This window comes from Musa acuminata, chromosome BXJ2-4, assembly GCF_036884655.1.
Source record: "Musa acuminata AAA Group cultivar baxijiao chromosome BXJ2-4, Cavendish_Baxijiao_AAA, whole genome shotgun sequence".
NCBI lineage: Eukaryota > Viridiplantae > Streptophyta > Magnoliopsida > Zingiberales > Musaceae > Musa > Musa acuminata.
The window spans coordinates 47731548-47747732 of NC_088341.1; the positions used below are offsets into that span (position 1 = coordinate 47731548).

Genomic DNA, 16185 nt, shown 5'->3' on the forward strand with positions numbered 1-16185 from the left:
TGCTAAGCCGCATCAGAGCCTTGCCAGAGTCATAGGCGTAGTTTGATGACTCTTGGGAACCCTCGATGAAAGCTCAACTCCAAGCTATGAACCAGAGGTTGGACGAGGTCTAGTAGGGCCTCGTGACGGCCTCGATGAGCTCTCTCCTAGCGTTGGCGGAGCATCAACAACGACCCGCAACGATTCCTCAGTCCCCTTGCTACAACGCGCTGCCTCATCCTCGATAGTGCCCTTCGGGCCTCAACAAGCCTTTGCTCAGCTTCCTTTGCCTATAGGCGAGCCAGCTCCAATGCCAGGGACAATCCATGAACCTAGGCCTCAACGACCCTACGCCCTTACCTCGTCCTCTACAGCGCCCTTTGGGCCTCCGCAAGCCTTTGCTCAGCTTCCTTTACCCATAAGTGAGAAAACTCCAGCGCTAGGGATAGCTCAGGGACCTAGGCCTCAACGGCCCTATGCCCTTGCCTCGTCCTCGGAAGCACCCTCCGGGCCTCCGCAAGCCAGCTCCAACACCAAGGATAGCTTAGGGACCCAAGCCTCAGTGGCCCTATGCCCTCACCTCATCCTCGGTAGTACCCTCCAGGTCTTCGCAAGCCTATGCTCGGCTTCCTTTGCCTACAAGCGAGCTAGCTCCAACGCTAGGGACAGTCTTATTCTCAAAAATTAATTTATATCTATTATTTGTCAAATAAAAAATAAAAATAATATTTTTGATAATCGAAAGAACGAAGTTGCATGCATTTAATGCAAGAATAGCTCCATCGAACAAATGTAGGGTGACCTCACTAATGGCTATAGCAGCAACCTTTGTGCCATTCCTCATCCTTAGGTCCACCTTGTCTTTTGCCAATCTCCTAGGCCTTACCAGAACCTGTAACTACTCTTTCCTGCTTGAGAAAGCACAAAAAGAGAACAAAACGTCTTGTGATTCTAAGTTTAAAAGTTGTAAAAAAAAAAAGTGCTTAGTGTCCTCCTCCTCCTCCTTAAAGTATTGTGATCATTCTAAGAGAGGTGTGAGACTTGTAAATGTTATCTCCTAAATCTGTGAAAGGGCGAAAGAGTTGTAAAGAGGGTAGTTGGTCTTCACCCATTGAAAGAAGATCGTTAGTGAACGCTAGTGGCCTCGATAGAAGAGGAATTGGGAGTTGACGTAGGTCGCGACGATCGGACTACTATAAATTTGGTATGCATTTCTGTTATGTTTTTCATTGCTATTACTTTCTGAGTTAATTGCTTAGTTCACTTACTTTAAGTAAAACACACTTTCATTATCGGTTTTCGTCGAATGAAAATTTTAAAATCAAAATTTTTCTTAAAAGCACTAATTCATCCCCCTTCTTAGTGTCGATACGGTCTTAACAAGATGATCATGGACCATAACCTAGTATGATCAGGCCTGAGCCAAAAGGCATGATCACTCACAAAATCTTTATGTGTGTCTCGATGCATCTCCATGTTCAGTGATCATCCATCTCATCCTCATCGGTCCTTGGCACCTCCACACCCACGCTACACTTTATCATGCAATTACAACTCAATTATAGGCACGCAAACCCAAACATATATATATCATATATAAGAGAACCCTTGATCTCATCAAGAGGAGGTACAACTTTGAGGGAAATAAAAATACATGTCGGATTTAATGAGAGAGATGGAGGCTCGCAGGCCTAAATAATAATCATATATGCACATCACACATGGTCCATGATCATCTATCAATAACACATCATATGTATATGTGTATATATATATATATATATAATCGATTAAATTATTTAATTAATTTTAAATTAACTCTTAATCAATAGGACTTGGATTAACCCTTAATCCAACTTTGAAAACCTTACGAATCCATGGGGCAAGGTGCCCTTGGCCGCTAGGGCTGCCTTCGGCCAGGTAGCCCTCGGTCAGGTCGAGAGCAATAAGGGCTGCTCTCGGCCAAGACACCCTTGGCCAGGTCGAGAGCAACCAATGCTGCTCCAGGGTTGCAAGTAGCCCTGGCCAAGGCTGCAAGTAGCCCTCGATCAATATTGTAGGGCAGCAAAGGTTGCTGCCCTCCTTCCTTGTCAAATCTAATGTCAAGAAGTTCTTAAGTGACAGAACACTTTATACACCAAAAACTATGCTGTTCTAATCTTAAATCAGTAAAAAAACATAATTTATTTACAAGAAACTGATTCAACACAACATGTAGTTAATAACAAATCATCGTACGAGTAACCTGGCTCTAATACCACTGTTGGAAAACCTAGGGGAGCATCACATAAGTAGTAGAAAATAAAAATAAATTTTGGTTTCCAAAATCAATCTTATTAAATTATTGTGCGAAGATCAAGAGCATAAAACTCAAGAAACCGAAAACTAGAGACATTCTCATATAAAGGAACTCGTATATCTCCTAGGATCGTAGATCTTTATTTGTGGATGAAGAAGCTCTCACAATCTCCTCTCTAACGGTGATCCACACGATGGACACAGGAATGACACACCTCCTCGCACAATACGCTCTTTTCTTGTAATTGCGCACCACCACACAGCAGCACACAAGGAGGGATCGATTCCTCTTGCTGTCCTCTCATGCCAAAGAGGGGGAAGTTGGTTAGAGAAAGAAGGGGGGAGGAGATGAGGAGGGTGGCAACACTAGGGTCCAGCCTATGACTCTTTTAGTCCCAACTCTTATTTATAGAGGGTCTTCTTTAACTAACCATAATAGATCCTTCTTAGTGAGAATTAAATCCCCATCCAATGATCATTGGCTTAATGGATATTGGATCCACATCCAATAATCACTCTAAGCTCTATTGGGTTTCTCCCAATGATCTATTAAAACATGGGCTTAGTGTATATCTCATATTCAATAATCCTATATTCGTCATATTATCCACCATATGTGTGTGACCCTCGAGGCTAAATACCGAGCTGGTCGTGAGTTGCACTTATCGGAACTCCTTCTAACTTAGTAAATTATTATTCTCATAATAATTCACTCAACTCATCGATTATAGGCGTACTAGGCCACTACACCATAGTCCCCAAACGGTATAGGGGGATATAATCCATTAGATATATCTTCTCTCAATTATCATATACAGAGCATGGTGTTGTTAGGCCAATATGAAATCTTTTTGAGTCTCACTCTAATCGGATTCTCCGAGAGAACTCTTCTCTCTCAATCTGAATCTCACGCTTTTGGATTCATTATGGTCCGATTGACTCTAGTTAGAGATTTGCCTAAGTAAGAACACACGGGATATTCCTCTCATGATACCGAGAGTGGATGGTAATCTATTGATACTCAATTGCCTTCGCAATGTTAGTTACAATTCCCAATGATCATCTGTATTGAATCCAGAACTTATAAATATATAAGTCTGGTATAAAAAAAATAGAGTACTCAAACAAGACATCCTTGGTGTCTCAAGTCTAAGGACCAGATACATAATTGAGGTTATGAAATCGCTATATGACGATGAGATATTATTAACTATCCAGCGTTTCATAAACGGATCACTCAATGAACTCATTGTCCAATGAGCACCTGTATTATGTCCCTAGTGTCCCCACACAAGCAGTTACGAGACTAGCTGCCTTCATTATATGAACGGGTATATAGCACACCGGTCTGTCCGGTTATCTAGATGTCCTTCTTAAGTAATCTATGACCAGGAATATTTGAGATCTGTATTTAAAGGCGAATTAGTCATTATCATAATCTCATCATGATCCAATTCTCATTGTACAGATCCAATAACATCACAATATATATTCATCACATAATATAAAATGAGAAAATATTATTATTAATATTAACCAAAAGAGATTATGTAGTGTATCACATGTGTCATCACTCATGTGATTGGCTTGCAGGGGGCACATATAACTAGCAAGATCATGATAATGAGACCAATTCGTTTTTAAACATAAATTCTAAATATTCCTGGTCATAAGTTACTCGAGAATGACATTGAGGTAACCGAACAAACCAGTGTACTATATACGCATCCATATGATGGAGGCAACTAATCTTATAGCTGCTTGTGTAGCGATACTAGGGATAACTAGGGATATAGTGTAGGTGCTTATTGGAGAATGAGTTCACTGAATGATCCACTTATAGAATGCTGGATGGTTAATGATACCTCATCGTCAGACAAAAATTCTGTAATTCCAATTGTGTGCCTGGTCCTTAGACTTGAGACACTAATGATACCTTATTTGAGTACTCCGTTCTTTGAAACCAGATTTATAGGTTTGGAAGTTCTAGATCTAGTATAGACGGTCATCGAGAATTGTAGTATGAAGGCAATCGAGTATCAACAAAGGATTATCCACTCTTTGTATCGTAAGAGGAATATTTCGTGTGTTCTCACTTAGGCAAATCTCTAGCCATGGTCACTTAGATTGAGAGAGAATAAGTTCTTCGACAGAATCCAATAAGAGTGAGACTTTGATGGATTTCGTATGTGTCTAATAACACCATGTCTGATATATAGTCTTTAAGATATTAGATGTATGAGAGACTATAGATACACGGTAACTGAGAGCAAATATGTTCAATGGATTAGATCCTCCTATACCATCTGGGGACTATGGCGTAGTAGCCTAGTATGTCCATAGTCAATGAGTTAAGTGAATTATTATGGGGATAATAATTTGTTGAGTCAAAAGGGGTTTTAACAGGTGCAACCAATGGCCAGCTCGGTATTAGGCCTAGAGAGTCACACACAAGCGGTGGATGACTCGATAAATAGAGGATTGGATATGAGATATCCAATAAGCCTTATTTACCCTTGTTTTAATAGATCCATTAGATGAGACCTAATAGAACATGGAGCTTAGAGGGGTTATTGGATAGGGATCCAATACCCATTAAGCTAGTGGTTATTGAATGGGAATCCAATATCAATTAAGAATGATCCATTAGGGTTTTCATTAATGGGCTCTCTATAAATAGGAGTGGAGCTCAAAGGATCATAAGCTAGACCCCTAGAGCCGCCGGCCTCCTCATCTCTTCCTCCCATCTCTCCCTTATTGTGAGAGCCCCCTCTCTTGTGTGAGAGGACCACAAGAGGGTCGGCCTTTTCTTGCTTGCTGCTGCTGCGTGGTGATGTGTTGTCACGAGGAGAGAACCCACAGCGAGGAAGAGGTATATCGTCGTTGTCGTTCACCGTGTGGATCATCGCTAGAGAGGAGTTCGCAAGAGCTCCTTCATCCGTCAGACTAGGATATGCGTTTTAGGGGATAAACAAGTTCCCCTATGTGAGAACGTCTCATCCTCGATGCGGTTTTGTGATTTTGAGTTTTACGCTCACGGTCATTATGCGGCAATCTGATGCTCCTTGTTTGAGAAATGGTTTTGTTTTATTTTTCTGCTGCACATGTGATGCTCTCTTGATAGTTTCCTAACAAACAGTATATCAAACACTTTGTTTATAGCTTTATCCGTTATAATGTGGTATTATGAAGTAGGGTATCATATTCCTCACACTTGACTTTTTGTCAATGTAAAGATTTTTGTTCTTGGATAATAGTTATGGGTTCAGTAGGGTCACATAGAGAGCTTGTGATTGTATGAAGATAAAAAAAATTGACATGGTTTGAAGATGTCATCTTTGGAGCATATTGTCATATGATATCCAGATTCGGTAGTATTATTAGATTGTGTTAAATACATGAGAATTAGTAAAGAATTAGTGACACGTACCTAATGCACTTTGATATCACTTGGCTCAGGAGAGAAAAAGTATAACATTTGTTGTGCCAAAGGTATTATTGTTGAGGGGGTTCGAAGTGTACTCATATGAACCCAACGATGAATGATTGTTGTAATAGCTCTTATTGCTAAAGGAGTATGATAATAGCTCTCATTGCTAAAGGAGTATGATTTTAGAAGGGAAATATGGATTCAACAAAAATAAAACAAAGATGTTTTGAGCTTGAGTATAATAACATCGAAAAATATTATGTTTAAGGGAGTACGTAATGAAAATGTAAGGCTTTATTTATTATGTGTAAGGCATGTGATTGATGTTAAATTATGTAAAGTATAAGAACATAATAACAAATAATATAAATAATTAAATGCTTTGTTTATTGTCATTTTGGCATGTTTACTTCCGCTGCAGACTCGACCTCTTTCTTCTCTTAAAGTAAAGATCAATCGGATTCCGTGTAAATGATGAGAGGAATGGTGACCGACATGCCTGGACTCCTGTGTAGTCCAGCCCATTTGTCAGATTAGTTTGGACTGCGCTTGGTGAGATAGCCCATTGGCACTTTTGTGTTTAGAGGAAGACATGGAAGTTTTGTCATAAACTTATAAACCCGGGATCCATTTAATCAACGTAAGCATGTAGAATCAGAAATTAATGGCAGACTTGGATCGACAGATAATATGAAACGCCTTATTCTTAAGAGATATAGAGCACAAGTTAAAACGCCTTATTCTTAAGATAGTATGTATATATGTATGTATGTATGTATGTATGTATGTATATTAAAACAATGTTGATTACATAGAGGGAGGGAAGTTGGGACAAAGTTGCATCGTTAATGATGGCCAAAGGAAAGAACCATCCCTCGTCTGCTCTGCTCCTCTTGCTCTCCATCACCGGACCAGTGGAACACCTCCCGTTTCACGGGTCGGTGTCGCTTTTAAAAGCATCCCTCAAATTTAAATCGTCACCATGATGCAACAACCCAACATACAAATTGCTGTTCTGTAAAAACAGCAAATAACTCCTCTGTCTCTCCGGTTCCAGATCAAATAACATTTTACCAACACTTTCTTTCTCTCCTCTCCTCTCCTTTCCTCTCCTTTCCTTTCACATAACTGGCATCTAAATCATGTTTTTCTATGCTCCAAGGATTTCGAAGCACCGGATCAACCTCCAGGAGATCAGATGTAGTGCTCCTGATGATGCGTCCGTAAAAAGCCACCGGACTTCTTCACCACCACCCGTAGGTTGTCAATAACTAGGAGGTCGACCACCTTATCAATTTGGAGTACAATGGCACTCGAGAGGCTTATAGTTACGACCGAATTGTGAATAGAACTGCATTTCGTGGTACAAATAAATATCCGATGATGATGATGATGATGATTGGCGATGCTCAATAATGCGAGTGACCATCTTTATTCACTTGGCACAAATGAATATTGTTCTACTTGCGACTTTCTCCCTAACGCTCTTGTCGTTTGTGGACAACCAACGAAATCAGTATTGACTTGCCTCGGGTTGAAGCCTGCCCTTTATTCGCTGACTAACAACTCCAAATGATAAAGGTTTGACTTGGGCACACCTTGGTCGTCTGTGGTCCTCCCGATTGGAAGTTAGGTCATACTCGTTCTTGCCTTTCCACCCTTGAGAAAGGTCAAACCCATCCAACCCATTGGATTTTGCTCTTTGTCTGCTTGTGCCACCCTATATTCTCTCTCTCTCTCTCTCGTTATCTGTCATCAACAAACGGGAACGGTTGCCTCCCACTTGTGCTACTTATCCCTGTAAACTTGAAGCAATAACTCTACTTCTTTAACACTATGATTTCCTATTCATGGTCCTTTTAATTTACCACACACCGAGATAGTTGGCAATCAAGGTTTGTCCTACTTGTTAGTTAATACTAGGAAGAAAAAAAACAATTTTATGGCAATGGTTTTGTTATCCTAATAATGGTTCTTTATTAACAGGTAACAAGACCTTTCCTCTACAAGCAAAATTCTCACCAAAAGAATAAACAAGTAATAATCAATGATGAAGCCCTCCGAAGAAGAGGACTGGGACTCGTTGTTACCTCACATGGGGAATTGGGTCCACCCTGTCGCATTGATGATGAAAAGTTGACCGAGGAATGGTGGTTTGGAGGACTACGGCATCTCACTTCATTTGCTCCACCATGGCTTGTGTCAATAGGACGTGTCAAGTCCATCGAGTCAACCCATTTTCTGGAAGCCGCCCTTGCGCAAAAGATCTTTGGGAAAGCCGCCCATGGTTAATGTATCAGTGGTAAGGCGGAGAAGAGCAGCGAAACCAGGTTGTGTTGCCTTATTATTGTTATTTTCACGTCACTGGATGTATGCTTTTCACATGATTATTGTTTTCCTGTCTATACGTAGCAAACTTTGGCAACAATCATGTTGAGGATTCAAGAGAAATGCACGTGATGCTGATTATTAGGATACAAGGCTTGCAATCAAAACAGCAGGTATTATATAGTATATTCTCCTTGGTATGTTTAGATGGTAGCCAGGCAGGAGTGTTTCTGACATCAACTTTGGCGACAATTGCATGCTGTGTCTACAGAATGTGGATTGACATGTGTTACTCGGTCATCTTCATGCCCCCACAAATGTCTCGATATGTCTTCATCTAGTTGGTGCAAGAGAATATTCATGAGCCATCTTCTCATCTGAGTGCTCTACTGGTTTTTGTCGGCAGAAATGGCTGCATTCTTCCCACCTAGACAATCAATCCATTTGGTATCGGTCGGTTCTGCGTTTGTACCTTGAAGAAACAGGAATCTGAAAACTTTCACAAAAGAGATGGAAACAAGATGCTGAACCATTTTCTTCTTTTCCTATCAAGTTTCTTTGTTTTTTCTTTTCCTTTTTTGGGTGGTAACACCAAATTCCACGGTTACAACGAGAGCGATTCCGGTGAAGCACTCGTAGTTTCTGTATCTTGAAATTTTGAGGATGAAATATTGTGCTGCCAAGAAAAATAGAAACAAATGAAAGCATCTTTATGATATACGGAGAAGAAGGGGGAGAGAGAATAAAGGATTTTAAGACCACATTTCATTATTTATCTAGATTTACTCTACATGGACTGTATATATATGATCAAGTGGACCGTGAGCCATCTTGATTGAGATATAGTATTTCATTAAGTATCATATAGCACTGACTTCTCTCCGTCATTAAAATTTGCTAAGAGGAGTTTGGTTTATGTCAGGCTCCGGAAGTGTCTGTCCCTGTGTGGCTGTGGCTGTGGCTGTGGCTCCCACTCAGTCTTCTTCACCGCTAGACGGCAAACCAATGATATATCCGACTATTTATATCGGACTCCAGAAGCTGCGTGAGTAGAACCAATCACTGTCTTGGTGGCTTTTTATATTGATCCCCTGAATAATTTTATAAGAAGCAATTCAGCAATTTTCCTTTCTCCTTGCACATCAGTGTCCTCGTCGAGCTGATCTCTATGGTAATCTAATTTTCTTTGTTTTGTTTGGGGTAGTAGATATCCGTAGCTAGTTGATGTGTCCTTCGATTCACGTGATTTGGGCGTGGCAAGCAAACTTCTTTTTCATTTCAAATGTAGAAAAAGGAAATACATGGGAGAGATAGGGATTTTCCTCGGTATATACAAAGAAATGATTGCCGAGTTGACGTAACACATCTGCTAGACTAAAAACACTAATTGCGTTTGAAAGAGGGACAGACATGGATGATGGACTGTGTCATTTCCCACAGCATTATTCGGGTACGTGTGTCCTACGTCAAATGGCAAAGGCAAAGCTGGATGATGGACACACGGAGGACAGAGAAAGGAAAGGAAAATGATACTAATAATAAAAAGGAAAGAGGAAAAAAAAAAGAAAAGGGTGGGGGGGGGGGGGGGGGGGGGGCTAGGAATGTGCGGAGTGTCGATCACGGGCTTCGTTTGACTCCTAGTGGAGAGAAAGGGGGTCAGGCTCAGGTTGGTCCGGAGCACGCGCGCATGCTTTTCTGTGGGACCTACTCTGACCTACGACATCGCTGTCACCAGCATGACCTCACTCGGATCTGGTACGCTTTGGGATCGGAGTCCAAAAACCACATTCATTCATGGACGTTGGTGATCATTCCTCCTCGACTTGCGCACCACCACCGCAACGCCTTGGCACCAGTGCATTTCTTTTTTGACTCGTGGACGGCGTCGGCGAGTGTGTCGGAGCTTATGGATCCGATTCGCACAAAAAAATATAAAATAAAAAAAAAATAGAAACGAAAATTCTCAGACGATTGGCAGACTGATAAGCCACATGGATGAATGCTGAATGGTTCGTCCCTAAATAGTTATTACTATTCTGGCAGATGACTCGCTGTACCGGTCAAAAGAAATTATACATCCTTAGTTTTAAGAGAAAAGGTGCATCTTTCGAACCTTATTCTCACGTCAAGAGGAGCATCAGTTTGGTACACGAGTAATAAAGTAGGAAGGAAATCACGTTTGTTTTCCATGTCAACGCACCGCATATCATGGGAGCAAATTTGTCATGAATCCGCGTGTAGGCCTCTCCGGATTAAACTTGTAATCTGATGGAATTTAAGGTTAAAACAAACACGGAGGAGCGACATATTAATAGCAGATAACGACTCGTTGAAGAATGGTAGATTGGATCCCCTCTCCTCTCCTGCAGGGAAGAACACAGGTGTCGATGGCCAATATTATACATGCATGTTCACCCCCCTTGTAGACTAGTCTTCTTTTGCAATAGGCTGCCTCTTTCATTTTATATAAATTATTTTTCTAGCAACGCATCTGACGAACTCGAAATGAACTCTCAAATACATAATCTGAGAGGCGGCTGAAGCAAGCGACGATGAGAAAGGTGCAGAACGCGTACCCATGAGCTTAATTAATTTCCAAGCGTTTTAACACCTATTAATGATACCGCCGACTCATGTCTTAGGCGAAGCAAGATTTCTGAATCAAGATACACCTTACCACATCAACTGAACCTTTAGATATAGCAAAAACAAAAAAGGGCACATGTACGTGAGCAAGTCATTGGTTGGATTAAGGTCCAGAGTGCGACAGTACGTAGTTGGCTTTATAAATACTAAAAAGAATGACAAGTTCTTGGCATCATCTTAAAAACACACAAACATTCAACCACTGATATCATTACCATGCCGTGGGTTGCCTAGTTAATCATCCGAGGATTTAACGAGTGTAATCATCTTGTTCGTCAGGGTTGGACTCAGGCTTTAAGAGCGTATCCACAGAGTTAAAACTGACCAGCGTTATATATAAAAAGAGCCCTTTTCGGCAGACCGAAGGAGAAGCTGTTGAACCACCACGGATTATCTTGGAGTTAGGATTGGTTGAATAGGTAAGCGACAAAGAGCAAACTCCAATTAAATGGTCGAAATGGGGTGTCAAGTCTAACAAGACGAATCATTGGAGGGGCCTAAGCAGATAATTGAAGTGTTAATCAAACAGCATGGGAAGAAGTCATTGTAATATCTAAAAGATGTAAATTTTCTAAGGTAATGTCATAGATGCTTGGATAAAATTTATACAATATAAATCATGCTTTCCGACCGGGATGGAGCATCCTTTAACCGCACAGTGTTCTAATATCTTGAACGATTATGAGATGCCTTTTTTATTTTTTATTCTTTTAATAAAGATTGAACGATTGGCTTTCTGAGGACTAAATCCTGGATATAGTGCTATAATTCAAAGCATCAAATTGTCACTTTTTTTATTTTTTATTTTTATGGCACCTTTTCTTTACCCAGAGGGAGAACACTTTGCACAGTTGTGACATGAAGGAAATGGCCTCTAGGATTATATAAAAAGGTAGATCGATAATTAGGGCACAAACCTGAAAAACACGTACGTTGCTTGAAGTAATAGGAATTATAAAATTCTCGTTGAGTAGAAAGGTGTCCACTATGGGCCCACTGATCGAGACTAACCAATCAATCCTCACCTACTTCGCGTTTTGATTTAGCCACAAATTAAAGAATCAGATCAACCCAACATTCGAAAAAACACTCGTTTATATTGTGTGTGTGTGTGTGAGAGAGAGAGAGAGAAAGAGAGAGAGAGAGAGAGAGAGAGAGATAGAGAGAGAGAGAGAGGACCATGGAACAGCTCCACTTCTTGTTTCTAGCAGGAGTGCAACAAATGGAATGGAGCGACCAGAGTTATCCATTTATCGCGTACCAGAAGACACGGACCCAGAATGGTGGGCTTCTTTACTTTCTTTTCCTTTGTTTCCCCTCCCTACCTACAAAATAGAAGACACCGTGAGAATACTAAACTGGCGTTTGTGCTTGCGGATTATGCTCGTTGGACGCCCACCCATCCAGGTTCGGTTTACGAGGAGGACCACAATCCAATCCAATTAAAAAAAAAATGCAGTTGATTCCAATTTCGATTCCAATGATGCAAGCTGCAGCTTCATATTTCCTTTATCGGTATAGTGAATTCTATTTTCACCAGCAAGATGAAAAGCCAAGTCCTACTTGGCTTGCTACACTGTTGTTGCGTCAGTATATTCCGTAGATTGGTGTTGGATGAACCTTAGTAATTAAGTATTGCTGATTACGTCTCACTACCTAATTGTTAATTATACTCTTCCACATGAAATGATACATTACGTCGCCATATGGCAAACACTCTATAATCCATTATCATTGCATTTAGATGCACGCAGCCTTTGCCCCCTTCGTCCGGTTGCCGCTTCTTAAAATATAGACGCCATACTAATAGTCTTCTTTTCTTTCACGAAGACACAAATTATTCTCAGTTGGATGCCACTGGTGATTGGGAATTCGAATTACATATAATTAATTTGAGTGTTCCTGATGAGATAGCTCTTTTGGCATTTAACTATTTACTATATCGATGGGTATGACGCACAACGGGAGAGAGATTATGAAATAGTACATGGCGAGAACTGAATCCTGGGGTTCTTGGGCCCAGGCATAAGATCTTTAAAGAATCAACCAAATATCTGTACCGATCTCAGTGCATAATAGACACAGATCACACGGTCGAGTGGACGCGTGCGATTAATATTAGGGTTGCATCCCTTAGACGTGGGACATGAACTGCTTTATACATCGGTTTTGATCCGTGTCTCTGAGATGGATACTGGAGGTGAGCAGAAGTCTAATCTCTCTCTCTCTCTCTCTCTCTCTCTCTCTCTCTTCTGTAGCTAGAGCAAAGGCCTTACTAGTCTCCTTTCGTGTCTTGATCAGGAGATTAAAGTAGAAGAGTCTACATCGTTTTCCTTTGTGCTGAAGCGAATATACAAAAATTCTGCGGAAAAAAGGGAGCACATTAGTCTGTGACAATCATGTAAATTGGTTAAAAGCAAACCGCTTCGTTCCATTTCGCATCTTGACGCTTTCCCTTGTCAAAGGTCAAACGGGAGCAAACGTGTGGTCACAACCCAAATCGTCCACCCTCAAAATGGTTTTTGGTATATATAAGCGATTCGGGACTCCATCCCCCCCAACTCTTTCCGTCCAACCCAAGATCCCAAGGAAGCTATAGCCAAACGCTAGAGAAGTGGAGCTGCACAGCTCCATGGCGGACGATTTCCAGACAGCTGGAACATGCAACGGAGGCAGCGTGTGGAACCCCGCAAGGAGTATCACCGCCATCGACATGCCAGCGGCAGTCTCGTGCATCCCAGACATAGCCGGCAACGCCTCCAGCTGGGCGGCGGCCGAGTTGGTAGACGGCAAAGCTCGGTTCTGTGACGAATCATCGGTCTCCGGTAGCTCTGTGACTTTCCGAGGCAGTCGTAAGGTCCAGCAAGCGACTGCCGCCCCTTCCGTGATCAACTCCACCTTGCAGTTACCTATCTTGGGTAGCGCAACTCCTTCCATGGATTGGAGCACTCAAGGTTCAGCGTAAGTTCTCATGTTTCCTTTCACATCTAATGCTCATGCGACTTCATATATCACTTACCGTTAGATCTGTGCGGTTGATTATTGACATAAATCAATGATCGATGAAGTAGGAATCGTGCGAGGGGTGACGAGACCAGTTTCCATGCCATGCTCCACGAAGAAATTAGTGCAAGAGCCATATTCGGGCAATATCAATCCATCGAATCCAATCAAGTCCAAACGGGTATCGAGACAACCATGAATCTTCCAAGGGATGCGGACCAAAATTTCGTATTAGACCATCATCATCTTAGCTCCGGTAACGAGTCAGGCGATGTCGGTGTTAGCAGCTACCCCCTCATCATTTCATCCTCCTACGGAAGCCCGTCGTCGATGTTGCAGGGTATCTTAGAAGCCGAGAGTAGAACGCTGCAACCACCTGTTTACGATGACTGGGTCACCAATTACCAGTCACCGATGATGGATTGTCGGGATAGCACGAACGAGCTGCTCCAATCGTCGTGGCCTCAATTGCTGAGATCTTCACCTCCGAAGCATCATCCTGGAAACCTGCTGCAGTTCTCCAACAACGCTCCCTTCTGGAATGCGACGGCCACTGCTTCCGTCAGCGAAACGAACTCAGGCTCTTGCTCAACAGCACCCTCGCAGCTCGACAAGCAGGTTTTTGACGAGAAAAATATCGGCAGTAATTTCACAGATATGGTAATATATTATTAGAGTAACGCGAGTTATCAACTTTCTTCTACAAGTAAGGGTTTGTGGGTGTTGAAGGCACCGCTCTCCTTTTTTTTTTTTTCTCATAATTTTTTCCTCTTCTTTTGGAAAGACGAATTCAGATGGAGTTCGAGACTCGTATTCCTCATCCTCGAGCGGAAAACCTGGTCAAGATCCTGCATTCAAGAAGCCGCGAATAGAGACACCATCGCCATTACCGAGCTTTAAGGTACAGCCACGCGCAAGATCGAACATTGATTTCAATCAATGGCAGGCAGTTTGAGATCCGCTGCTTTGGTTGACATGTGTGAAAAAATTATATTCCATGTTTGCAGGTGCGGAAAGAGAAATTAGGGGACAGAATCACTGCTCTCCAGCAGCTAGTTTCACCTTTTGGAAAGGTGAGTTCCTTTTTCTTTTTTTCCTTCACAATTTTCCATCATGTTCTCGGGGGACGGAAACTTGTGCTAGGTACATGTCTTCCTTCCAGGTACTCTTGAAAGCATCACTCCTGGCTTTATATCTGAATCATTTCCTCTTTATTTATTTTCAGACCGACACTGCATCGGTTCTTCACGAGGCCATCGAGTACATCAAGTTCCTTCACGATCAAGTTGGCGTAAGTCGCTCGTTCATGCTTTTTCATCATAAGATTAGAGCTTGAAGCATCATTTCCAGCAGCTAATAATTTTCATCCAAACTTAGGTTTTAAGCACTCCGTATTTGAAGAATGGCCACCCCATGCAACAACAGCAACAGGTGCTTCAGCGTCTTACTCTTTTGTGGCTTGATCGTCAATTTATTTGATCGGATTATCGCGAATGAGATATCACAGCTGACGTATCGGCTTGTAAAAAGTGCAGGGCTCGAACAAGTCGAAGGACGGTGAAGGACCGAGGCCGGATCTTAGAAGCCGAGGGCTATGTTTGGTTCCGATTGCAAGCACTTACCCGGTGACGAGCGGAACCACGGCAGACTTCTGGCACCCCACGTTTGGAGGAACCTTCAGGTAGAGAGGAGACTTACCAGGGTGGGGCAGGGGAGGCATGGACGTACGCCTCCCTACAAGCAGCATCAGTTGGGAAAAAAACCCTCGAGTTATTATGACACAATTATGTCGCTTTGTAAAGATATGCAAAACTTGGCAGAGAAAACGATGGAGGAAATGCAGGTAGTAAAGGAGATGAACCCTTCGAGGGACAGGCTGTGTTGGCAAAGCTACATGTAAGTCCAACCATGGACGGGAGTGCTCTGGAGGGCATTATCACTGTTGTCCGACGATTCATCAAGGCGGTGATTTGAGGAACGGGAAGAAGTGCTGCTAAAATTGGCAAAGCAACCTTACATAGGGATTAATTTAGCGAGTGGGGGATAGCTAGCTAGGGTTTTGGTTGCTGATGAATTTAGCACAAGGGAATGGAGAAAGGTGGTTCTTGTTCCTGTTTAATGTGTGTGTGGGGCGGGGGGAGCTGGCTGCTGCCACCACCCTCCTCTTTTTTTTTTCTCCATAAGGGAAAAAAGAAATCAGCTGGAATAATTGAGTCGATGAACAGCAAGGGTGTGGTCCTTTTGATCCCAAGCATCTTACTTTTTTTCATTTGTTTATATATTCTCTTGGCGGTAGTGGAAGTCAGAACATGGCCCACATGAAAGCAATTCCCCCAAACAACCCCCGCCCCCACCTTTTTTCTTTTTTCTCCTTTTCATTTTTCTTAAGGAATAGTTTTGTTCGTGTTTCTTATTCTAGGATCATCACGATCAAGGACGTTTATAGGAAGAAGCGTGAGGATCATCTTTTTTTCTTATTTATAAATAAGTTCTTGTTTGTC

At 42.0% G+C, this 16185-nt stretch overlaps 1 protein-coding gene across 3 annotated transcripts; it reads left to right on the forward strand.

The window, feature by feature from the left end:
- Positions 1 to 13080: 13080 nt before the first annotated feature.
- On the forward strand, positions 13081 to 15931 carry LOC135611382 (transcription factor bHLH112-like). 3 transcript variants are annotated; one of them, XM_065107123.1, is made up of 7 exons: positions 13081 to 13642; positions 13753 to 14344; positions 14469 to 14585; positions 14692 to 14757; positions 14910 to 14975; positions 15062 to 15115; positions 15220 to 15931. In XM_065107123.1, the coding sequence occupies exons 1-7, from the start codon at positions 13314 to 13316 to the stop codon at positions 15367 to 15369; spliced, it is 1374 nt and encodes a 457-aa protein (XP_064963195.1). In that variant the 5' UTR covers positions 13081 to 13313; the 3' UTR covers positions 15370 to 15931. The 3 variants fall into 3 exon arrangements, with proteins under 3 accessions (XP_064963195.1, XP_064963196.1, XP_064963194.1); XM_065107124.1 differs by having other exon boundaries at positions 13082 to 13642; positions 13750 to 14344; positions 15215 to 15931; XM_065107122.1 differs by having other exon boundaries at positions 13086 to 13642; positions 13750 to 14344.
- Positions 15932 to 16185: the final 254 nt, after the last annotated feature.

Coding starts and splice junctions, on each gene's coding strand:
- LOC135611382 (XM_065107122.1), top strand. CDS start 13,314: ATGGCGGACGATTTCCAGACAGCTGGAACATGCAACGGAGGCAGCGTG. Junction 13,643..13,749: donor TGGAGCACTCAAGGTTCAGC/GTAAGTTCTCAT, acceptor TGATCGATGAAG/TAGGAATCGTGCGAGGGGTG. Junction 14,586..14,691: donor CGCCATTACCGAGCTTTAAG/GTACAGCCACGC, acceptor CCATGTTTGCAG/GTGCGGAAAGAGAAATTAGG.